This window comes from Zea mays, chromosome 8 (genome assembly GCF_902167145.1).
Source record: "Zea mays cultivar B73 chromosome 8, Zm-B73-REFERENCE-NAM-5.0, whole genome shotgun sequence".
Classification (NCBI taxonomy): Eukaryota; Viridiplantae; Streptophyta; class Magnoliopsida; order Poales; family Poaceae; genus Zea; species Zea mays.
In genome coordinates, this window is record NC_050103.1 from 79,823,937 (window position 1) to 79,850,285 (window position 26,349).

Sequence of the window (26,349 nt, forward strand, 5' to 3'; positions counted from 1 at the left end):
AGAATCTCAATTGGCAGATTTCTTCACCAGAGCACAAACAAAAGCACAACATCAGTTTCACTTGATCAAACTCAAAGCTTCCGATCCTCCCTTTCCACCTTGAGTTTGAGGAGGGGTGTTAAGGCCCATTAGGCCCAGGCCTACTGCCTATATATATGACCTATAGTCCTTAAGGACTGATCATCCATTGTAAATCTCAAGGTTAGTAACACTCTCCGGATGGCAAATATTCAGCACAATCTGCTTACAAAAATTTACTTCAAGGAACAGTCATCTTTAGATCTTGGGAGAGAATTTGGAAGTCATGGGCACCTGGCAAATGCCGCTTATTTTTGTGGCGTTAGGGATAGGTGCTGAACTTGGACAGCTGACCGATTGGCAAAACGCGGCCTTCCACACCCCGCAAGATGTCCTCTTTGTGATCAGGTAGAAGAAAGCATTAATCATTTGCTGTTGTCATGTGCCTTTGTCCGAGATTTTTGGTTCAGCCTGTTGCGGAAGAGTGGGTTGCAAAATCTAAGTCCCCAGCTGGGTGACGAAAGGTTTGATGACTGGTGGGAAAGTGTTTCTGCTGCTGTTTCAGCCCAAGCCCGAAAAGCACTCAATTCCCTAATTATTTTGGGAGCATGGACTCTTTAGAATCATAGAAATAGGTGTGTTTTTTATGGAATGACTCCAAATATAGCTCAAGCTTTGCTTCATGCTAGTGAGGAGCTATACCTGTGGAGATTGCTGGCTGGGGCTAAGGGCCTATCACCAGAGGTGGTTTCACCCTAGGTTGCGGTATTGGTCGTGTTGATTTCTCGTCGGGCGCGTGTGTTTGTAGCTCATTAGGCTGGTGCCTGGTGGTTAAGTGTTCGTTTGTAAGGGTTCTTACCCCTTTTTTCTTCTTAATATAATGATACGCAATGCGTGTTCGAGAAAAAAAATGAAGAAATATGGAGATAACTTGCAAACGTACCTGCATGAAATCATTAGCCATCCAAGTCATCTCCTCAAGGACAAAATCCCAGTGACTCTTTCTCCTCTTCTCTAAAGCAATGTTACAGGGAGATCGTTGACCAGCCTTTTTAATATTTGCCTGAGCAAGTTGATCTTTCAGAAACAAGAACATGCCAGGGAAGGAGAAATATATATATATATATATATATATATATATATATATATATATATATATATATATATATATATATATATATATATATATGTATACACACAAACTATACCTCTATAACGCGAGCATTTTTAAGAATAGAATCTTCATAGGCCTTCTTTTCCATCTTATTCAGGTTCTCATATTTTTTAATCTCACTCTCCACGTTAGATTCATCATTTTTTGGTGGAGACAAGGCATCAGACAAATCGATGCCTACGGATATAGGATGTGCAGAGTTTGAATTCCCAACATAGCTATTTTTCCTAACCGAAACTGGACTTTCCTCAATGTTCATGCTGCGGCCAGAAGACAAGCACTCTGTGTCTTTCTGTGCAACTATTGCACTGTTACAAACTTCAATTTCATCTTTCACATGAGAAATATTACTGGCTTCAGGTCGTACAAGATCAGAACTTTCCTTCAAAGAAGCAGGCCTGCTGAAATCTATCGATGTGCCACTTACCTTGAGAATCATGTTAGAATGTCTACTACTATCTAGGTCTTCATGAGAATCAATCTTCCCTGCAACAGTATTGATGTCCCCATCTGCATGTTCATCAACAATATTCACAGTGCCTTCACAAGATGGGCCCACTACATCATTGTGTGAAGTAGAAGCTTCTACAACACAAGGAAGTGTCCTGCTGTGACCAAGTTCCCCTTCACGGATATGGGCCATACATTCATCCAGGTGTCCATCATCAGCCTTTTCGTGAACAGCACATGACTCTTTCTCATCATATGTAGATGCACTAGAATAACATGGCTTTATAACAACTTTTAAATTGGCATCAGGGGTTTCCGCAGATGAAACTTCAGCAGCTATCTCACCACACCCAACAAGGAAACGATCATGATTTGTGTCATTTGATGACAACTGTTTAGCTTTGTTATTATTGCCAGCTTTGTTTACTTTGTCGTTCACCACACATTCACTTTCGAGAATTGTTTGAATGCCATCCAGCTCCATTGCTGCATGGTCATCAGAAGCTATACTCTTTGGTGCAATGTCACGGTTAGGTCCAGACTGTTTTATACTAGAAACGGACAATACACCATGATCGTCTGCATTGTTTTTCTGTGCTGTAACCTTTTCATCATTTGGCTCATAGACTTTAGCAGGGATCATAGAAGATCTAATAGATGTGACATTCCCGCTCTCCCTACTTGGCTTTGACCTGTTGCGCCGAACATATGCCTGGCTTTTGACACCGAGGTGTGACAAACCAGAAGCAGCAGGCTTTTTTGTGTTTTTGTGACCGTCACTGGGCAATGAATGTTTGGGTTGTGCTGCATTTAATCTTTTGGTTCCTCTTTTTACAACCTTTTCTTCTGCAATGTCATTTTTACCTCCACCCAAAAGCATAAGATTGTCTGCTGTGTTGGTTTCGCGGCACATGGAACCTCCTGGTTTGTCGGTACTCTCGACCGAATCTCCAAGAGGTGATGCAGAAAAACTACCTTTCGCGTCACTGCAAATGAAGGCAAACAAATGACTCCAGAGTGGCATTATGGTTTTGATCGATGCAAGGAAGCAACCATTACCTTATCACAGTTTGTGCTTCTACTTGATTTGTGAGAGAAGCAGAGTGTACACCGACCGTTTCCAGATGTGCAAAATTGAAATCCAATGGGTTGCCTCCCTGCAATAAATAGGAGTAAGTAGGTACAGTGAAGGCAGAAATATAATCTAAGAGATAACCTGGTGCGGGCATACTTTCTCTAGAAATTCCAATTCTCTCCTCCATTCATCGCGAACATCAGACTCCTGCCTGAGCTCCTCCTGAGCTTTCTCAATGGCCATACTGCGTGGTGAAGATTTGGTGCCCACACCAACACCGTAATCCATAATTCCACCCATCGAGCATGGCTCAGCATTCACCATTGAAGAAAAGCAAAAGCATGCATCGCATGCATGTCACTGAAAGCGGCAGTTCATTCTGATGGCACCAGCAAACAGATGTATCCTTCCAGCGCGAAGGACTGAAAGCAAAATCCCAAAGAAACAACACGGAAAAACAGCATAAATGAACGGTAATATAAGGCACATTCAAAAGGCTGCGTTTTGGCAGTACACCTGAGCGTGCTAAAGGGAGTGCTGCTTGCAGTAGGCCATTGCCAATTTGACATAGGGCAGCATTACAGTGAATGTATGGAGGTTACATACAGTACATTTAGGCACGTGGTCATCACCGTGCAAACGCACTTACCCGCAGCTGAGAGATGGAGCATCCCATGGACACCGAAGAGACTAAAAATGAAGCACGGGGTCATCACCTCCAGCCTAAGCCAGAGGTTCCCCTGCCAGGAGTGGCCGAGTCAGTGGGGCACGCTCCAGCCTCGTACAACCATTGCCCACAGAGGCCAACAACGCCTCAGGCGAGACCCTGGGGCGCCGAATTGGGCCTAAAAAAGGCGTGTGAAGGAGGATGACACGTACCTCACCGGCGCGCGGACCTAGGGTTAGGGTTTGGGTAGAGGAGGGCGAGCAGCCGCGGAGGTGTGCAGACGGGTCGCAGGGGCACTGGGGAAGTCTTCCGGAGGATTGTGCAGCGGAGAACCGCGAGGTGGACGCCGGAGGTGGGCGTGGCAACGGTGGGGTTGGGCTGGGCGCGGAGGCGGGAAGGTGCGCGTGGAGAGGGAAGCAATTCACAGGCCTGCGCGCTGTTGTCCGGGGCGGGTGCGGGGGCCGGGGTGTCCGCTCGCTGGTCGCAACGATCCTCTGCAGTTATTGAGTCACTGACGAGTAGGACCGACCTGACCCTGCCCTCGTCTGTGCCTCTGTGTGTCTTCTCTGCTGTCTCCAACAAACTGAATAAGTTTGGTTTAAAAACAAACTGTATATTTATATTCATCTATAAACTTTTTTATCTGAGTCGGTATTTCATCACAAAAGTTGGATTTGTTATTATTCACATTGATGCTACTAAAATATCAAAGTAATTTAAAACACCAGTTTTGATTATATAATTTAAACCCAGTTAGTTTTAAAAAAAAACATTGTTTCAAAATGATATTTTAAGTACCGACTTAAATATCTATATCAATGATATTTTAAATATATAAATTAATTCAAAACTAGTTTTATGGTTTATAAAATGGTATTATGCGCCTTGTGCACAGCTATCAATATCAATTATTGTAGCTAGCATGTAGCTCCTGTCCCACACGTTGCCATGCACACGAAGCAACCGAGTACAGTTTTCCGTCTTCAAAGTAGCGTATAGGCTCTGTTTACCACCGCTCTCCTTCGTAAAACTAGCTTAAAACATTTTTAAAAGTATATTTAACTCTCTATTTATCTTATCAAAAATATTAAATTTTATATATAATATCTTATTCTATCAGTCAATTCAACATGTATGTTAGTTTGGCTAGCGAAGTTTAGCTAGTGTAAAAGCTAATTTAGGAAGCTAAATAGATTGGCGATAGCTTGGCGAGTTGGATCTCTAATCTATTAAAAAGTTATTTTCCTATTAAATAGCTAAAATTTTGCTTGACAAGTTATTTAACTAGTTTTTTGGAAATATTTTTGGCGTTATAAAGTTCAAAGTATATCAGCTTTAAGTGTTACGGAGCTTTTCAAGTGTTCAGCTTATAAAACCACAGTCAGAGAGAAAATTCTCCAGCCGGGTGGCTGAACGCACCCGCCCTAAATATTAAGATGAGGAGGGGGCCTAAGCGTTTTGACTGCTACGTGGATTCGGGACGAACACAAGAACACACAAGGTTTTAGAGTGGTTCGGGTCGCCGGAGCGTAATACCCTACTCCACTGTCTGTATATTGTATGATAGTCTGAGTGAATCTGAGAACTTGTGAGCTTGCCTTGTAACGTAGTGTGCCTTCCCTTTTATAGCTCAAGAGAGGCACATACAAGGATACTGAGCCCTGACATATGGGCCCAGGGGCAAAATGGAAGGAAGTAACTAACGCATATAACGCCCGGGCGATCTCCCAGCGCCATAACGTCTGTAGTGCATACAGCATTGATATATTGCGGTTGCTTCCTCGGTAACGCGCGAGTCATGATGAGTGTAGTGCATGCGACAGCAAGGGCGCACTGCCTGCCAGTGGAATGGACAGGCACGCCGTCTGCAAGATGGCCTGGTCGCCGTCCGTCGGCGGAGTGGACATGGCACATTAAATGCTGAGGCGGCACATCGCCTGTCAGTGGAGTGAACATGGCTCATTAAATGCTGAGGCGGCACATCACCTACCAGTGGAATGGACAGGCGGCGCGCCTTATCCGCAATAAATGCAGAGGTCGCGCGGCCCAGAGGCCTTACGTCAGGCTCCGCCCGCTGGCTTACGTCACGGGCAGTAGGCCACATGGCAGCATCGGGGCTCCGCCTGAGCGGGGAGCAGAGGCGTACATGGTATGGTCCGGACACGTGTCGGCTCCAAAACCCCCGTCTGGCCTTGATTAAGGCCTAGGTATTCTTGGTACCGGAATCCCGGGACCGTGCTGTGAGTGGCCCAAACCGTACACAGAGGGGTCCAGGACCCGTCCTAGGGGTCCAGCTTGTGCCCGTGGAGGTCCTGGACCTTACCTGGAGGTCCGGTCTGTATATGCAGGGGTCCGACACTTTCCCATGAGGGTCAAGACCCACTGTTGATGTTAGAAATATGCCCTAGAGATAATCATAGAGATGAGCATATTTCTTTGTATCCATGATATATATATTGCTTAATTGAATATCCATGGAAGGCACCTTGTATTGATTAGCAATTATGTGAATTGTTTGTGAGATTCTTTACTTATCTGGTTATTCTAAATGATGTCCCTAGTCAGAGTCGATGACTAGCACATGTATTAGTTGATGACTACATTTCACAAGTCATGAACATGGAGATGTTAAACTAATAATGTGGACGCATGTATGACAAGAGGCTGGACCGACCCAACGTGAGATATTGTAATATAGTTCTCTTCTTGCAACATGAATACTGTATCCTTAGACCTGAGATTGTCGCATGTTCTCAAGATGTGAATTGACTTACTTAGGGACTATCAAACGCTATCCCGTAACTGGGTAGTTATAAAGGTAGTTTTGGGTTTGTCAGGAAGTATGCTGTGAGGCATGGTCAGTCAAGATGGAATTTGTCCCTCTCTTTGTGAGAGAGATATCTCTGGGCCCCTCGAGTGATTGGATCAAGAAATGCATGGCCGTGCTAGGGTTAAGAGTTAACCATTGAAAGGATTCCAATTCACAGTATCGAGAAAGAGAGGTCAGCTTAGAGCCAGACCAAATATCGTGAGACAAAGGGAACAGCATGTACGTAATGTCTCAATGGTTCGTCTGATATGATCTTTACGTACACATAGGAGTTGACATGTCTTGCTAGAGGCCGCTGTCAATTATTGGACCAAGTAAGAGTACTCGGGCTATGTCTATTTGTACGTGAACCTATAGGGTCACACACTTAAGGGGAAGGAAGCGTAATTCGGATTAGATCCGAAATTAGACTGGGCTTTAGGGTTAATGATGGGCCTCGGCGTCAGAAGCCCACCATAACACCTATATAATGAGGGGCGGGGGCGCGGTTAAGAGATAACCTAATTCGCCACCTGCAAACCAGCAGCCGCCGCTCGCCTCTCGCCCTCGCCAAGCCGCCGTCGCGAACCTAGCAGTTCGGTACGCGGCGCTTCCTCCCTGTACGTGTGGATACCTCGGAGGTGCTGCATCTGGAGCACTTGGACGAACCGTGCGAGGACGTGAAGGACGCCGGCGACTGCACGGCACTGCTCGACGCGTTCGTCTACATCGAGACGTCTTCTGCTGCTCTGCGCGTCTAGTGGTAATTCCATGACCTATAACCGCAGTAGTTCTTGGTATTATGGGGATGAAAATTTTGTTTTGCGCTAGCGTAGCCTCCTCGTAAATTTTGTTTTTCCATGACCGGCCAGCGGGACCGCCGTGGCTATCTGCTGAAGTGGCGAACGTATAGAAACGTGTTTGTCTAACCTGTTTTTGCAGGACATCTTGTGATCGGTATGGCTATTGTGTATATGATGCATGTTAATAAATTATTCATGACCTGCGTGTCGTGGCCAGGGCAATACGGCTGGAGCCACATGTATTGTCCAAATTTAATGTAATGACCTGCGTGTCAACATGTGATGATCCAAAGCGTATATGTAATTTGTTTACCAGCAGACGTTAGATAGGTCTTGAAGGACTCATCACCTGGAGGATGGCATACCTATATCATGGAGATGGAGATCATCGTGATGGACAGATTATTGGAGATGGGGATCACCATGTGACAGCAAGCCATACCGAATCACAACTGTTGTGTGAATGCCATTCTTATTGTTCTACTTGTTTATATTGCATATATGTCCTTGCGTGCGATGTTATAAGTAGGACGATCCCTCATAAATGTTTAAGCTTTAATGCCTCTCCAAACCTTGCACTATCATAAGTCTTGTACAATTGGTGGTGGGTCTATGAAATTAGGGTGCCACCAGTTTTCCTTGACTAGATAGGTTTGTATCGGATACAAACTGCAGAAAGGGTTGGTTAACTTAAACAAAGTTAGCTTAATGGTTAAGGACTTTGAGGCATAAGGTTGGGAGCCGAGACATAGAGATGTCACCCAACAACAGGAGTCATATATATGATATGATTAGCAAGGAGTTGCTTACCGATCTACCTTGTCTTCTAGCGGTGATGCTAAAGCTCACTAGTAGACTTGTTAGTTGTGGGTTCTGAATCACTAAGTATCAATCGAGGGATATTGATTTTAGTGGGAGTAGACTATTAAATGTTTAATATGATTTACTCTGTCATGGATATTTTTGTCTTAGTATTTTGCATTATTTTGTTGTAGATAAATGGCACCTAGCACACCAACATTTACTTTGCGATCAATTCTTGAAAAGGATAAGTTAAATGGAACAAACTATACGGATTGGATCCGTAACCTGAGAATTGTTCTCAGGGCTGAAAAAAAGGAAGACGTTCTAGACACCCCACTACCAGAGGATCCTGGTGAAAATGCAACTGCTGCAGCTAAAACCGCTTACAAGAAAGCAATGGATACTAATCTTGAAGTGAGTTGCCTAATGCTTGCTTGCATGGAGCCTGAGCTGCAGATGCAGTTTGAGACAAACCATGAGGTACACGATATGATCGTGGCGCTCAAGGATATGTTCCAGACTCAGGCTAGGACTGAAAGGTTCAATGTGTCCAAAGCCTTTCTGGAATGCAAGCTAGCAGAAGGCGCAGCAGTTGGGCCACACGTAATCAAAATGGCTGGTTACAGTCAGAGGTTGGAGAAGCTAGGCTTCCCAATAAGCCAAGAGTTGGCCACTGACTTCATTTTGGCATCTCTTCTGCCCAGCTATGGAAACTTCATCACGAACTACCATATGCATGGGGCGGAGAGGGGCCTCAATGAACTATGTGGCATGCTGAAAACAGCAGAGGGGGACATAAAGAAAAGCGCTGGCAGCAGCGGCCATGTGATGGCGGTCCAAAACAAACCCAACTTTAAGAAGAAGGGTAAATCTCAAAAGAAGAAGGGCAAGGCAAAGGATACAGTATCCAAGCCAAATCAAAAGCCCAAGGCTGGACCAGCTGCAGATGCAGAGTGCTTTTATTGCAAAGAACTTGGTCACTGGAAAAGGAATTGCAAGCAGTACTTGGCCTCTATTAAGGATCGCGGCGGTAAGGGTACAGCCGCAGCAGGTACACTTGCTATTCACATTACAGAAATTTTTCTTGCTGATTCTTATATTAATTCTTGGGTATTTGATACCGGATCGGTTGCCCATATTTGCAATTCGATGCAGGGAATGATAAGAAGTAGAAGCGTGAAAAGAGGAGAAGTTGATTTCCGGGTAGGCAATAATGCAAGAGTTGCTGCGTTGACCGTCGGGACGATGCAACTCCACCTCCCATCAGGATTTATTTTGGAGTTAAATAATTGTTATCTAGTTCCTAGTATGAGTCGAAACATTATGTCTCCTTCATGTTTGATGAAGGATGGTTATTCATTTGCGAGTGAAAACAATGGTTGTGTGATCTCTAAGAATGGCATGTTTGTGGCTTTTGCATCCATTATGAATGGGTTATTCATTTTAAATCTTGATGATGCACCTATCTGTAATATTAGTGCTAAAAGGCCTCGGCCTAATGATTTAAGTCCTACCTACATGTGGCACTGTCGTTTGGGTCATATAAGTGAGAATCGCATGAAGAAGCTTCATTCTGATGGGCTTTTAACTTTGTTTGATTTTGAATCATACAAGACATGTGAAGCTTGCTTACTTGGTAAGATGACCAAGGCGCCTTTCACGGGTTTACCGGAGAGGACATTAGATTTATTGGAACTCATACATATTGATGTGTGCGGACCAATGAGTACGACAGCTAGGGGAGGATTCCAATACTTCATAACCTTCACTGATGATTTTAGTAGATATGGGTATGTCTACTTAATGAAACACAAGTCTGAATCCTTAGAAAAGTTCAAAGAGTTTCAGAATGAAGTAGAAAATCAGCGTGACAAGAAAATTAAAGCACTGCGATCAGATCGTGGTGGTGAATATTTGAGTCATGAGTTTAGCAATCATCTAAAGAGTTGTGAAATTGTTCCACAGCTTACGCCGCCTGGAACGCCTCAGAGGAATGGCGTGTCTGAGCGACGTAATCGGACTTTATTGGATATGGTTCGATCAATGATGAGCCAGTCGGACCTACCTTTGTCGTTTTGGGGATACGCTCTAGAAACAGCAGCTTTCACACTAAATAGGGTACCGTCTAAGTCCGTAGTTAAGACACCATATGAGATGTGGACTGGGAAGACTCCCAGTTTGTCTTTTCTGAAGATTTGGGGTTGTGAGGTTTACGTCAAGCGACTACAGTCGGATAAACTCACTCCAAAATCGGACAAGTGCATGTTCGTGGGATATCCAAAGGAAACTTTAGGATATTACTTTTACCACCGGTCAGAGGGAAAAGTGTTTGTCGCCCGGAACGGTGTGTTCTTAGAGAAAGAGTTTCTCAAAAGAGAGAAAAGTAAACAAAAGGTGTATCTTGAAGAAGTTCAGGATGAGCCAGTGGGACAAGATTCAACAAGTGATGCTAATGTAGCAGAACAAGTTGAGACGTCTATGGCAAGAGAAACACCACCACAACCACGAAGGTCAGCAAGGCTTCGCGAGGCACGAGGAGAAGTGCTATTGTTGGGCAATGGGGAAGTGTTGTTGTTAGACAACGACGAACCTGCAACATATTCAGAAGCGATGATGGACCCAGATTCCGAGAAATGGCATGTCGCCATGAGATCCGAGATAGATTCCATGGGAGAAAATCAAGTTTGGAACTTGGTTGACCCGCCTGATGGTGTTAGACCTATAGAATGCAAATGGATCTATAAGAAGAAGAAAGACATGGATGGAAATGTTCACATCTATAAGGCTCGACTTGTTGCAAAGGGTTTTCGACAAGTTCAAGGAGTTGACTATGACGAGACATTCTCGCCAGTAGCGATGCTTAAATCTATTCGGATCATTCTAGCTATTGCCGCATATTTCGATTATGAGATTTGGCAGATGGATGTCATAACAGCTTTCCTTAATGGAAACCTAGATGAGGACGTGTATATGATACAACCCGAGGGTTTTGTCGATCCTATCAATGCTAGAAAGATATGCAAACTTCAGAAATCCATTTATGGGTTGAAGCAAGCATCTCGGAGTTGGAACATTCGTTTTGATGAAGTGATCAAAGGGCTTGGTTTTCATCAGAATGAAGAAGAAGCTTGTGTTTACAAGAAGGAAAGTGGGAGCGCTGTTGTATTTCTAATCTTGTATGTGGATGACATATTATTGATTGGGAATGACATTCCTATGCTGGAGTCCGTCAAGGCTTCACTGAAAAAGAGTTTTTCTATGAAGGACTTAGGGGAAGCAGCATATATTTTGGGCATAAGGATCTATAGAGATAGGTCGAAGAGGCTTATAGGATTAAGTCAAGATACGTACATTGACAAGGTTTTGAAACGGTTCAACATGGAACAGTCCAAGAAAGGTTTCATACCTATGTCACATGGTAAACACCTTAGCCAGATGCAATGTCCTGCGACGGCTAATGAGCGGGAGCGCATGAGTAAGGTACCATACGCCTCAGCGATTGGATCAATCATGTATGCCATGATAAGTACACGCCCAGATGTTTCATACGCTATAAGTGCTACGAGTAGATACCAGGCTGATCCAGGTGAGGATCACTGGACAGCGGTAAAAGGCATTCTTAAGTACTTAAGAAGGACTAAAGATATGTTCCTGGTATATGGGGGTAAGGAGGAGCTCGTTGTAACTGCTTACACCGATGCTAGCTTCCAAACTGACCCAGACGAGTTAAAATCGCAATCAGATTTTGTGTTCACAATAAATGGTGGTGCTGTTAGTTGGAAGAGTTCCAAACAGGAGACTGTGACTGATTCTACAACAGAAGCCGAGTACATTGCAGCTTCTGAATCTGCGAAGGAAGGTGTTTGGATAATGAAGTTCCTCATCGAGCTTGGTGTGTTTCCTAATGCATCTAGCCCATTGAACCTCTACTGTGACAACAATGGGGCTATTGCGCAAGCTAAGGAGCCAAGGAACCACCAGAAAAACAAACACGTACTGCGGAAGTTTCACCTCATACGGGAATTCATTAGGCGGGGTGAGATAAAGATATGCAAAATACATACGGATTTGAATGTTGCTGATCCTTTGACAAAACCTCTTCCACAACCTAAGCATGAGGCACACGTGAGATCTATGGGTATTAGATATCTTCTAGATTAACTCTAGTGCAAGTGGGAGACTGTTAGAAATATGCCCTAGAGATAATCATAGAGATGAGCATATTTCTTTGTATCCATGATATATATATTGCTTAATTGAATATCCATGGAAGGCACCTTGTATTGATTAGCAATTATGTGAATTGTTTGTGAGATTCTTTACTTATATGGTTATTCTAAATGATGTCCCTAGTCAGAGTCGATGACTAGCACATGTATTAGTTGATGACTACATTTCACAAGTCATGAACATGGAGATGTTAAACTAATAATGTGGGCGCATGTATGACAAGAGGCTGGACCGACCCAACGTGAGATATTGTAATATAGTTCTCTTCTTGCAACATGAATACTGTATCCTTAGACCTGAGATTGTCGCATGTTCTCAAGATGTGAATTGACTTACTTAGGGACTATCAAACGCTATCCCGTAACTGGGTAGTTATAAAGGTAGTTTTGGGTTTGTCAGGAAGTATGCTGTGAGGCATGGTCAGTCAAGATGGAATTTGTCCCTCTCTTTGTGAGAGAGATATCTCTGGGCCCCTCGAGTGATTGGATCAAGAAATGCATGGCCGTGCTAGGGTTAAGAGTTAACCATTGAAAGGATTCCAATTCACAGTATCGAGAAAGAGAGGTCAGCTTAGAGCCAGACCAAATATCGTGAGACAAAGGGAACAACATGTACGTAATGTCTCAATGGTTCGTCTGATATGATCTTTACGTACACATAGGAGTTGACATGTCTTGCTAGAGGCCGCTGTCAATTATTGGGCCAAGTAAGAGTACTCGGGCTATATCTATTTGTACGTGAACCTATAGGGTCACACACTTAAGGGGAAGGAAGCCTAATTCGGATTAGATCCAAAATTAGACTGGGCTTTAGGGTTAATGATGGGCCTCGGTGTCAGAAGCCCACCATAACGCCTATATAATGAGGGGCGGGGGCGCGGTTAAGGATAACCTAATTCGCCACCTGCAAAACCAGCAGCCGCCGCTCGCCTCTCGCCCTCGCCAAGCCGCCGTCGCGAACCTAGCAGTTCGGTACGCGGCGCTTCCTCCCTGTACGTGTGGATACCTCGGAGGTGCTGCATCTGGAGCACTTGGACGAACCGCGCGAGGACGTGAAGGACGTCGGCAACTGCACGGCTATGCTCGACGCGTTCGTCTACATCAAGACGTCTTCCGCTGCTCTGCGCGTCTAGTGGTAATTCCATGACCTATAACCGCAGTAGTTCTTGGTATTATGGGGTTGAAAATTTTGTTTTGCGCTAGTGTAGCCTCCCCGTAATCCTACAGTTGATACCTTGGAGGATATTGTCTTCTCTGGCCACGTGGTGGCCCTGGAGCCGTCCACGTGGTGGGGTCGGGTGCTTTTCACCACGCGACTAAAGATAATCGCGCGGGCACCGTGTCTTCATACTATTGTAAGGGGTACCCCTGTTTCAGGGTATCGACAGTGGCCCCGGGCCCACCTCAGGGGAGGATACGAGCCTGTAGGTGGGGCCAAAGCTTGATTGGCGATTGGCGCGCCGCTTCCGTGCGCTTGCTGACGTAATCACTGTCAGTCCGCCTTCGGTCACGCCAACTGCCACGTCTGTCCCCGCGACTGACGGACCCATGCCCCCCACGCCTGATGGTTTCGTCGGGCCACACGCGAGGTGCCTCGATACCGCTGCATTGGTTTTTGAAAGGGAAATGGCCATTAAACCATTTTCTTATATTTTGGTGCTTGATGACCATCACAACCATTCGGACTAACTAGTTTGCCCAGTCTTTGATTCACAGGTTCATAAGATTCAACAGTTCAGTTCTAAGTCAGAATTAGCTCAGACTCAACCAAATAGGGGTAAAACATGAGATAGATGAACTACCAATAGTTTTACTCTTTGGATAAGTTCAAAATACCCCGATGAACGTATTCAACACTTCTGGAAAGGTTGGAAAGCTCAAAATCAACATATCGCTATTTTGAAGCTAGTTTGAGCAAAAGAAGAAATATGAGTGAAAGAATCAAAATGTTTATAATCCATGACTTAGACTAGATGGAAAACCACTTGAGATATTTTTCTAAGTCATAGGATCTCTCTCAAGTTTCGCCAAAGCAACTTGGAGAAGATTGTTCAAAAATCAATGGGAAATCAGAAACTCAAGTTCTGAAATTGCCTAGCGCGGACCGTCCGGCCCCTTCTGGCGGACCATCCGCGATACCGTTTTGACTTCGGCTAGGAACTGAAAATCGTGGATAGTCCGACTAAACCGCAGACTGTCCGACTATACAGCGCGGACCGTCCGGCTATAATTCACGGACCATTCGCATGTGAAGACCTGGTTCAGCCCGAAGGTGACAAGTTGAACAAAAGGAATTATAGAGCTGGCGCGGACCGTCCGGGACCAAGGGCGGACCGTCCGCGTGGGTTCACCGAGGCAGATAGCCGTTGATCTAGCCGTTGATCTGTCAGAGATATCCATTGGAGATGTCAGATTCGACCGTTGGAAGGTCGCGGACCGTCCGAGCCCTAGCCGTGGACCGTCCGACAGTGCAATTTCTGGCAGATGTGCCCCAACGGCTATATGGGTGGTTGAGGGCTATAAAAGCCACCCCAACCAGCCCATTCATAAGTATTCATTGATCCATTTCATACACAAGAGTTGGGTATTCACTCCTACCTACTAGAGCAACACTTCTATACACATCAAAGCCTCACAAGTGCCGCAAAAGAGAGATCAAGCAAGAAAGAGCTACTCGTGTGCGTTTAGTGACAGTGCCTTGTGAGAATTATTGAGAGAAAGTGTGTGCTACCTCTTGTGATCATTTGAGCGTGGAGTTTTGACTCCCATTCATTGTAAAGCTAGCAAGAGCCCCTTATCTTTTGTGGTTGGCCTTGCAGAGACTTCGGTCTCTTGTTGACAAATAAGAAGAAGAGCTCGTCGGTCTTGGTGATCGGTGGAGAGAGGGAAAGGGTTGAAAGAGACCCATCCTTAGTGGACTACTCAACGGGGACTAGGCCTTCGAGGGCCGAACCTCGGTAAAACAAATCACCCGTGTCTCTTGTGTTTATTGCTTGTGATTTGTTTGTTTTCTCTCATTCTAAGTTCTCTTGAGATTTTACTTAATGATTGTTCTAATTATACTTGATGGTCTACTAGTGTGATAAATGCTTTTAGAACCATAGACTCACGATTAGAACAAATTTTAGACAAGAGTATCTTACCCTCTAGTTATAATGGGAAAAATACTTCCGAGGAAGATCGAAGATGTTTACGCTTAAATTATCTTGCTTTTGACATCTTAGGTAATTCTCTTAGCAAAGAAGATTATCATGCCTTCATAATTAGATATGATGAACCTATTCATGATGCACATGATATTTGGACTAGAATTAAAAGTAAATTTGATGAGTCCAAACATGATAGTTCATATGATGCTTCTACTTCCTTTAGTTCTTGTGAAACTAACCCTTTGAAGGAAGAAGAAGAAAATGAATGTTGGAGACCAAACGATGAATCCACCTCTCCAAAAGGTTTGTCTTCCCATTTCGATTCCCACATATGTTGTGTGGCTAATGAAAATGATAGCGGAAGCACAAATGAGGATGAGGAGGTTGAAAGAAGCTTCATGCAACTCTACGCTCATCTAAGCCTAGAAGATAAGACGGTCATGCTCAAACTTTTAAAAAGAGCGAGAGAGCAAAGCGAAGCTCGTCAAATGCTAGAAGATATTCTCTCCATAAAAATGCTAAGATTTGACGAGTTGACTAAAGAACATGAGGAGCTAAAGTGCTCTCATGTTGATTTTGGTCCAAAGGTATGAGACTATTTCAATTGAGCAAGATAACTCTTTACATTGTATCGCTCAATTAGTAAATAGGAATGCCTTGCTTAAAGACCGAGTAGAAAAGCTAAAAGTTGAAAATCTAGCTTTTCAAGAAAAATATGATATGCTTCTATGTTCACATGAAAATCTTATGGATGATCATATCATGTTAAATATTGCTCATGAGGTTATGATAGAAAACTTAAAATCCCAACAACCTCACTCATGCACATGTATTCAAATTGAAACTATTTTACCATGTGCAAATGCTTGTTGTCCATCGACAAGCAAATCTTCCTTTGAGCTAGAATTTGTAGGAACAAAAGATGATACATATCAAAAGCTCAGAGAAGAAAATGAGAGGCTAAAGATGAGCTTGACACAACTAAAAGGGAAGTGCATTGCTCAACCTTCTCAAGATAACCGTGATCACATGGTGAAGAAGCTTGATACGGGAACAACCGTTGCATGCACTAAATCCCTTGAAGAAAATGTCAAGGGCTTGAGAATTGTCAAGAGGAAGGAACAAAAGAAGAAAACCAATACCTCTGCTGAAAGCCTTAACCATGCCTCCATGCAAGGTAACATCCAAGGTAATAATCAAGTCACACTTCACACTGAGAGAAGTAAGAAGTGTAGTGAATGCTTTGAAAAGGGACACTCGATTAGGTCATGTTCCTATATTAAAAATGACTTGATTATTAACAAAGATGATAAACTTTGTTTTAAATACTCAAAGAAGGGACACTTAATTAAGTCTTGTCCCTATTTGAAACAAAAAGGCATAGTGTTAGAAAAGAAAATATTAACTAACCATGTAGCAAGCAAGAAACAAGGAAAGAAGAAATCTTCAAAACTTGAAGATCGCCTTTGCTACATATGCCGAAAGAAGGGACATCAATGCAAGGATTGTCCCATTGGTAACAACCCCACTTCTAGCTTGTCAATTATTTCACATGTAACTAGGCAACCCAAAATTGCAACTTGTGCTAGAAAGGTAATGAGTTTACCAAGCGCTAACACAAAGGACTTTTGGGTTCCTAGATCTTTGTTGACTAACCTTGATGGACCCATCAAGCGATGGGTACCAAAATATGCTTGACAAGCTTTGCAGGAAAAGGAGATGGTATGAAGCTTTGGGGTGCTTGAGAGAGTCAATTCAATTTTTATTAACTCAAGCTATCAATCTTCAATGATCCATATATCCAAGATTGACCCAAAGTTATTTTAATTGTTATATCTAAAACTCATATCATCTCGGGGAAGATATTGTTGTTGTAGGAAATAAAGAATTATCCTGTGCGGAAAAATCAAGACCTACAACATGGAGGAAAGCTAAAGGATGGTAACATTTATGCTTTTAAGTGCAAGTATCTTAAATTATCATTTCTTATGTGTCTTATGTAGTCACATAGAAAAGGAAATGGCACTTCAAATGTTTTAAAATTATGTCACCATTCTTTGAAAAAAATTCCTCTCATATGGTAGATTGCATATCCGTCATTTCTATTCTATGGCAATCTACCTGCTTTAATTAATTGTAAGCACCTCATGGCATGCTTTACATTAATTATCCTTCTATAGCCATGTTCTAAATATAGAGAGACATTCCAAGTTCTTAAAAGAATAAGGTGTCATGTAAGAAATCCAAATCCTTAGGACACTTATAAAGGGAATCTCTGTTTATATCTAGAATCGTGGGACTAATGTTTTTGTCTAAATAACCTAAGTAGTCTCACATGTAGAGAATGAGTTTCTCTATGGAGATGCGCAATCTAACATGAAAATTCAATCCAATGATTTATGTTGTTTTGCCTCTTGCTTAAGTTGGATATGATTCTTCTATATTTATCGCTCTCCATGTTGCAAATTAGATTTATTCCCATAATCTTAAAGAATTATCTATGCTTGTTTTGTAAGCAAAATTAAGCATACATCATGGAATAACCTATTTCATATTATAAAGTTTCCATGCTTTAGTAATCTATTTTCCATTCCTTATCAAAATGATTACACAAATGGAAACTAGTGCTTGTGTTACTAATGACATATCTCTTGAGCTTACTTATGAAAATCTACAAGAGAGTAAGTGGAAGCCACAAGCCTCAGGGGTTACTCTTCACCCAAAGGAAGAAAGGTAAAAGCAAAGGTATGGGAACTCATCTTCTTAATCAAATATAATTCCCATCATTGGTTATTTATTCAAATTCTACCTATATGAAGAATAGATTCTTTATTGGACTTAAATCAACTAAATGTGCATTCAATCTCATTCTCATAGATGCACTTGTCCATTAGAATCTAATTCATGCCTTTGCTATATCTGTCCGCATATTGATATATTTTTAAGTTGTAATAATAAAATCAATATGAAGAAGTAAAATTCCTATGATTGCTCAAAATATTTAAAACGTGCTTATTCCTCTCTTCTAATGATGTGCACTAATGTTAAGGATTTTACTTCATGTCTGTGTAACGTATGGATGATGAAATGTTTATATTTATTATCTAAGGAAATCATCCTTCATCATATACTCCCTTATTATTTTAACATCTCTCTTGAGTATTTTCAATAAGTTTGGAAGGAAAAGGAGACAACTACAGAGGGAGGACACTCAAATGAAAAAGGAAGACATCAAGAACAACAACACCTACTTGGATACTAAGATCCTCACAACAATCAATGGTGTGGTTGTTGAGAGCACCTAGAGGGGGGGTGAATAGGTGATCCTGTAACAACTTGAAACTTAATCCACAAAACTTGATTAGGAGTTAGCACGAATAAGCCAAGTGGCTAGAGAAGAGTCTTTGCAAGAAACGATAACCACAAGAAGATCAATCACAGATAGACACAGTGGTTTATCCCGTGGTTCGGCCAAGTACAACACTTGCCTAGTCCACGTTGTGGCGTCCCAACGGACGAGGGTTGCAATCAACCCCTCTCAAGCGGTCCAAAGACCCACTTGAATACCATGGTGTTTTGCTTTGCTATACTATATCCCGTTTGCGAGGAATCTCCACAACTTGGAGCCTCTCGCCCTTACACTTTGATGTTCACAAAGAAGCACGGAGTAAGGGAGGGATGAGCAACGCACACAAGACACAAAATCAGAGCGACACAACGCACACAAGTCGCAACAAGAGCTCACAACACAACTCGACGAGTTCACAACTCAATTAGAGCTCTAATTGCTATCACAAAGAATCAAATGCGCGGAATCGAGGTCTTGGTGCTTAGGAATGCTTGGTGTACTCCTCCATGCGCCTAGGGGTCCCTTTTATAGCCCCAAGGTAGCTAGGAGCCGTTGAGTGCATTCCAGGAAGGCAATTCTTGCCTTCTGTCGCCTGGCGCACCGGACAGTCCGGTGCACCACCAGACACTGACCGGTGCGGATCTCCTTCCTTATTTGGCGAAGCCGACCGTTGGCGCTTTGGAGCCGTTGGCGCACCGGACACTGTCCGGTGCCCCCTTCCGACAGTTGGCTCGACCACGTGTCTCGCGCGGATCGCGCGATCGACCGTTGGCCCGGCCGACCGTTGGCTCACTGGACAGTCCGGTGCACACCGGACAGTCCGGCGAATTATAGTCGTACGCCGTTAATCACTTCCCGAGAGCAGCAAGTTCGCCTGAGCCAGCCTGGCGCACCGGACACTGTCCGGTGCACCCAGACAGAGCTGACTTTGGCTGAACAAAGCCATCTTTAATTTCAACTTGATTTTTCTTGTTTCCAGCACTTAGACACAATACATTAGTCTCTAAAACAATGTACTAAGTCTGAGAAACATACCTTTATACTTGATTTGTACTTTGTCCACCATTTAACACTTAGGCACTTGTGTTGGACACTAAATCACCAAAATACTTAGAAATGGCCCAAGGACACATTTCCCTTTCAATCTCCCCTTTTTGGTGATTTATGCCAACACAACATAAAGCAAGTAGAACAAGTGCAAAATCACTTCAAATAAGAACTCAAAATTGTTTTGATTCAAATTTGGCATATATGGATCATTCTTTGCCACCACTTGGTTTGTTCACACTCAATTTCCTATCTCTAAGTCAAACACACTTGTTGAAACATAAAGAGAGATATTTCAAGAGAAATTGATCAAAGATTCAAAAACTCCCCCTTTTCCCATAATTAGGCCTTCTCCCCACAAGAGACCAACTTTTGACAATAAGAGACAAATAGAAGTATTTTGACAAACAAAAACTCTAACTCTACTATTTTCAAAATTCACAAGTGGTAGCCGATCCATTTCTTGCTTTGAGCTTATTTTCTCCCCCTTTGGCATCAAGCACCAAAACGGGATCAATTTTGGCCCTTTAACTCCATTGCCTCACCAAAATCTTCAACTAAGAGTAAAAAGGCAATAAGAGTACAAGGATGAACTTGGAATAAATTACTCTTTCATCGGAGTACAGTGGAAGTCTTGCATGGTCCAAGTCCACCTTTTCCCTTTCAAACCTCCTTTGAGACTAAATTAAGCAAACTCAAGCACACAGTTAGTCTCAAAGGGTCAAGTTGTAGCACATCTCCCCCTAAATTTGTGCATCACTTGCAAATGGACTTGTAAGGTCCGGGGAGTGCTTGTACAACTTGAGCACCATAAATAACCAACAAATTGCATATGGAACATGATCAAAGGCATAAGCACATGTATGCTACAAATCAATCCAAGTTCCGCGAATCTAAGACATTTAGCTCACTACGCAACTTGCAAAAGGTCTGCTCATCTAAAGGCTTGGTAAAGATATCGGCTAGCTGGTTCTCGGAGCTAACATGAAACACTTCGATATCCCCCTTTTGCTGGTGGTCTCTCAAAAAGTGATGTCGGATGTCTATGTGCTTTGTGCGGTTGTGTTCAATAGGATTATCCGCCATGCGGATAGCACTCTCATTATCACATAGGAGTGGGACTTTGCTCAGATTGTAGCCAAAGTCCCGAAGGGTTTGCCTCATCCAAAGTAGTTACGCGCAACACTGTCCTGTGGCAATGTACTCGGCCTCAGCGGTGGATAGGGCAACGGAAGTTTGTTTCTTAGAACTCCATGACACCAGGGACCTTCCTAAGAATTGGCACGTCCCCGATGTACTCTTCCTATCGACCTTACATCCAGCATAGTCGGAGTCTAAATATCCAATCAAGTCAAAGGTAGACCCCTTTGGATACCAGATCCCGAAGCAAGGCGTAGCGACTAAATATCTAAGAATTCGCTTCACAGCCACTAAGTGACACTCCCTTGGATCGGATTGAAATCTAGCACACATGCATACACTAAGCATAATATCTGGTCTACTAGCACATAAATAAAGTAAAGACCCTATCATAGACCGGTATGCTTTTTGATCAACAGACTTACCTCCTTTGTTGAGGTCGGTGTGTCCGTCGGTTCCCATTGGAGTCTTTGCGGGCTTGGCGTCCTTCATCCCAAACCTCTTGATCAAGTCTTGTGTGTACTTTGTTTGGGAGATGAAGGTCCCATCCTTGAGTTGCCTCACTTGGAACCCAAGGAAATAGCATAACTCGCCCATCATCGACATCTCGAACTTTTGAGTCATCACCCTGCTAAACTCTTCACAAGACTTTTGGTTAGTAGAACCAAATATTATGTCATCGACATAAATTTGGCACACAAAAAGATCACCATCACATGTCTTAGTAAAAAGAGTTGGATCGGCTTTCCCAACCTTGAAAGCACTAGTAATTAAAAAGTCTCTAAGGCATTCATACCATGCTCTTGGGGCTTGCTTAAGTCCATAGAGCGCCTTAGAGAGCTTACACACGTGGTCGGGGTACCGTTCATCCTCAAAGCCAGGGGGTTGCTCCACGTACACCTCTTCCTTGATTGGCCCGTTGAGGAAGGCGCTCTTCACATCCATTTGGAACAACATGAAAGAATGGTGAGCGGCATATGCTAGCAAAATACGAATGGACTCTAGCCTAGCCACTGGAGCAAAAGTCTCCTCAAAGTCCAAACCTGCGACTTGGGCATAACCTTTTGCCACAAGTCGTGCCTTGTTCCTTGTCACCACCCCATGCTCGTCTTGTTTGTTGCGGAACACCCACTTTGTTCCCACAACATTTTGCTTGGGACGAGGCACCAGTGTCCAAACTTCATTCCTCTTGAAGTTATTGAGCTCCTCTTGCATGGCCAACACCCAGTCCAGATCTAGCAAGGCCTCCTCTACCCTGAAAGGCTCAATAGAAGAGACAAAGGAGTAATGCTCACAAAAATTAACTAATCGAGACCGAGTAGTTACTCCCTTGCTAATGTCATCCAAAATCTGGTCGTCGGGATGATCTCTTTGAATCATCGCTCGAACTTGGGTTGGAGGTGCCGGTTGTGCTTCTTCCTCCATTAAATGATCATCTTGTGCTCCCCCTTGATCACACGCCTCCTCTTGATGAACCTGTTCATCTTCTTGAGTTGGGGGATGCACCATTGTTGAGGAAGAAGGTTGATCTTGCTCCTTTTGTTCCAGTTGCTTCACATCTCCAATTGCCATGGTGCGTATTGCGGCCGTTGGAACGTCTTCTTCATCTACATCATCAAGATCAACAACTTGCTCTCTTGGAGAGCCATTAGTCTCATCAAATACAACGTCGCTAGAGACTTCAACCAAACCCGATGATTTGTTGAAGACCCTATACGCCTTTGTATTTGAGTCATAACCTAACAAAAACCCTTCTACGGCTTTGGGAGCAAATTTGGAATTCCTACCCTTCTTCACTAGAATGTAGCATTTACTCCCAAAAACTCGGAAATACGAAACATTGGGTTTGTTACCGGTTAGTAGCTCATACGAAGTATTCTTGAGGAGGCGATGAAGGTAGACCCGGTTGATGGCATGGCAAGCCGTGTTCACGGCTTCCGACCAAAAACGCTCGGGGGTCTTGAACTCTCCAAGCATTGTCCTCGCCATGTCTATAAGCGTCCTGTTCTTCCTCTCTACCACACCATTTTGCTGTGGTGTGTAAGGGGTGAAGAACTCGTGCTTGATTCCTTCCTCCTCAAGATACTCCTCCACTTGAAGGTTCTTGAATTCGGACCCATTGTCGCTTCTTATCTTCTTCACCTTGAGCTCAAACTCGTTTTGAGCTCTCCTTAGGAAGCGCTTGAGGGTCCCTTGGGTTTCAGATTTATCCTGCAAAAAGAATACCCAAGTGAAGCGGGAAAAATCATCAACTATAACAAGACCATACTTACTTCCTCCTATGCTCAGATAGGCGACGGGTCCGAAGAGGTCCATATGAAGTAACTCCAGGGGTCTTGATGTTGTCATCACATTTTTGGCATGATGAGAGCTTCCCACCTATTTCCCTGCTTGACAAGCTGCACAAGGTCTATCTTTTTCGAAAGTAACATTAGTTAGACCTATCACGTGTTCTCCCTTTAGAAGCTTGTGAAGGTTCTTCATGCCCACATGTGCTAAGCGGCGATGCCACAACCAGCCCATGCTAGTCTTAGCAATTAAGCATGCATCTAGACCGGCCTCCTCTTTTGCAAAATCAACTAAATAGAGTTTGCCGTCTAATACACCCTTAAAAGCTAATGAACCATCACTTCTTCTAAAGACAGACACATCTACATTTGTGAATAAACAGTTATATCCCATATTACATAATTGACTCACAGACAACAAGTTATATCCAAGCGACTCAACTAAGAACACATTAGAAATAGAGTGCTCGGATGGAATAGCAATTTTTCCGAACCCTTTCACCTTGCCTTGGTTCCCATCACCGAATATGATTGAATCTTGGGGATCCTTGTTCTTGACGTAGGAAGAGAACATCCTCTTTTCCCCCGTCATGTGGTTTGTGCATCCGCTGTCGATAATCCATCTTGAGCCCCCGGATGCATAAACCTGCAAGGCAAATTTAGGCTTGGGTCTTAGGTACCCAACTCATGTTGGGTCCTACAAGGTTAGTCACAATAGTCTTAGGGACCCAAATGCAAGTCTTGTCTCCCTTACATTTGGCCCCTAATTTCCTAGCAATTATCTTCTTATCCTTTCTACAAATAGCAAAGGAAGCATTGCAAGCATAATAAATTGTAGAAGGTTCATTCATTACTTTCCTAGGAAAATGAACAATATTTCTTCTAGGCATATGATTAACAACATTTTTCCTAGCCACATTTCTATCATGCATAATAGAAGAACTAGAAGCAACCATGGCATGAGAATCAAAAGCATCATAACTTCTATTAACATTTCTAGAATGTCACCTATCATGATACATGAAGGCATGGTTCTTTTGAGCACTACTAGCCATAGGGCCTTCCCTTTCTCCTTGGCGGGGATGGAAGCCTTATGGCTTGTTAAGTTCTTGACTTCTCTCTTGAAGCCAAGACCATCCTTAATTGAGGGGTGTCTACCAATCATGTAGGCATCCCTTGCAAATTTTAGCTTGTCAAATTCACTCTTGCTAGTCTTAAGTTGGGCATTAAGACTAGCCACTTCATCATTTAATTTAGAAATGCAAACTAGGTGTTCACTACAAGCATCAACATTAAAATCCTTGCACCTATTGCAAATCATAACATGTTCTACACAAGAGTTAGATTTACTTGCTACTTCTAGTTTAGCATTTAAATCATCATTCACACTTTTTAAAGTAGAAATGGTTTCATGACAAGTAGATAGTTCACAAGAGAGCATTTCATTCCTTTTAACTTCTAGAGCAAAAGAATTTTGTGCACTAACAAATTTATCATGCTCTTCATATAAAAGGTCCTCTTGTTTTTCTAGTAATCTATTCTTATCATTCAAAGCATCAATCAATTCATTAATCTTATCAACCTTAGTTCTATCTAAGCCCTTGAATAAGCATGAATAGTCTATTTCATCATCATCACTAGACTCATCCTCGCTTGAAGAAGCATAAGTAGTATTGTTTCGAGTACATACCTTCTTCTCCTTTGCCATGAGGCATGTGTGATGCTCGTTGGGGAAGAGGGATGACTTGTTGAAGGCGGTGGCGGCGAGTCCTTCGTTGTCGGAGTCGGACGAGGAGCAATCCGAATCCCACTGCTTTCCAAGATGTGCCTCGCCCTTCGCCTTCTTGTAGTTCTTCTTCTTTTCCCACTTTCCACTCTTCTTTTCCTGGTCACTATCATTATCGGGACAATTAGCGATGAAATGACCAATCTTACCACATTTGAAGCAGGAGCGCTTCCCCTTCGTCTTGTTCTTGTTGGGGTGCTCCTTGCGACCCTTTAGCGCCGTCTTGAACCGCTTGATGATGAGGGCCATCTCTTCATCATTAAGCCCGACCACCTCAACTTGCGCCACCTTGCTAGGTAGCACCTCCTTGCTCCTTGTTGCCTTGAGAGTAATAGTTTGAGGCTCTTGGATTGGGCCATTTAATGCATCATCGACGTATCTAGCCTCCTTGATCATCATCCGCCCGCTTACGAACTTTCCAAGGATCTCCTCGGGCGTCATCTTCGTGTACCTAGGATTCTCACGAATATTGTTCACAAGATGTGGATCAAATACAGTAAATGACCTTAGCATTAGTCGGACGACGTCGTGGTCCGTCCATCGCGTGCTTCCATAGCTCCTTATCTTGTTGGCGAGGGTCTTGAGCCTGTTGTAGGTCTGGGTTGGCTCCTCCCCTCTTATCATCGCGAATCTCCCGAGTTCGCCTTCCACCAACTCCATTTTGGTGAGCATGGTGACGTTGTTCCCCTCATGTGAGATCTTGAGGGTGTCCCAGATCTGCTTGGCATTGTCCAAGCCGCTCACCTTATGGTACTCGTCCCTGCACAATGAGGCTAACAACACAGTAGTAGCTTGTGCATTTTTGTGAATCTGTTCATTGATAAACAAAGGACTATCCGAGCTATCAAATTTCATTCCATTCTCAACTATCTCCCATATGCTAGGATGGAGAGAGAACAAGTGACTACGCATTTTGTGACTCCAAAATCCGTAGTCCTCTCCATCAAAGTGAGGAGGTTTGCCAAGAGGAATGGAAAGCAAATGTGCATTCGAGCTATGCGGAATACGAGAATAATCGAAAGAGAAGTTTGAGTTAACCGTCTTCTTTTTCTCGTAGTCTTTGTCGTCGTCCTTTTGGGAAGAAGAGGACTCGTCGCTGTCGTCGTAGTAGACGATCTCCTTGATGCGCCTCGTCTTCTTCTTCTTTCCATCTTTTCATTTGTGGCCCGAGCCCGAGTCGGTAGGCTTGTCATCTTTCGGTTCGTTGACGAAGGACTCCTTCTCCTTATCATTGATCACAATCCCCTTGCCCTTAGGATCCATCTCTTCGGGCGATTAGTCCCTTTCTTGAAGAGAACGGCTCCGATACCAATTGAGAGCACCTAGAGGGGGAGGGTGAATAGGTGATCCTGTAACAACTTGAAACTTAATCCACAAAACTTGATTAGGAGTTAGCACGAATAAGCCAAGTGGCTAGAGAAGAGTCTTTGCAAGAAACGATAACCACAAGAAGATCAATCACAGATAGACACAGTGGTTTATCCCGTGGTTTGGCCAAGTACAACACTTGCCTAGTCCACGTTGTGGCATCCCAACGGACGAGGGTTGCAATCAACCCCTC

General features: G+C 43.4%; 1 protein-coding gene across 25 annotated transcripts in view; it reads right to left on the bottom strand.

The window, feature by feature from the left end:
• Nucleotides 1-3,921, bottom strand: part of LOC103637041 (chromatin modification-related protein EAF1 B) — a 53,101-nt gene extending 49,180 nt beyond the window's left edge. For 10 of the 25 annotated variants that reach the window (XR_002264701.3, XR_002264699.3, XR_002264698.3 and 7 more), the window contains exons 1-5: nucleotides 3,367-3,921; nucleotides 2,874-3,139; nucleotides 2,702-2,799; nucleotides 1,227-2,628; nucleotides 962-1,081 (exon numbers count right to left, since the gene is read on the bottom strand). Coding sequence is in view for 10 of the 25 variants with exons in the window: in XM_035961725.1 (XP_035817618.1) it covers nucleotides 962-1,081; nucleotides 1,227-2,628; nucleotides 2,702-2,799; nucleotides 2,874-3,041 (1,788 nt within the window). In the remaining 15 variants the exon portion in view is untranslated. The remainder of the gene's footprint in view (nucleotides 1-961; nucleotides 1,082-1,226; nucleotides 2,629-2,701; nucleotides 2,800-2,873; nucleotides 3,140-3,366) is intronic. The other 15 variants (XR_004851981.1, XR_002264705.2, XM_020543422.1 and 12 more) reach the window with 10 other exon arrangements.
• Between the last annotated feature and the right edge of the window lie 22,428 nt (nucleotides 3,922-26,349).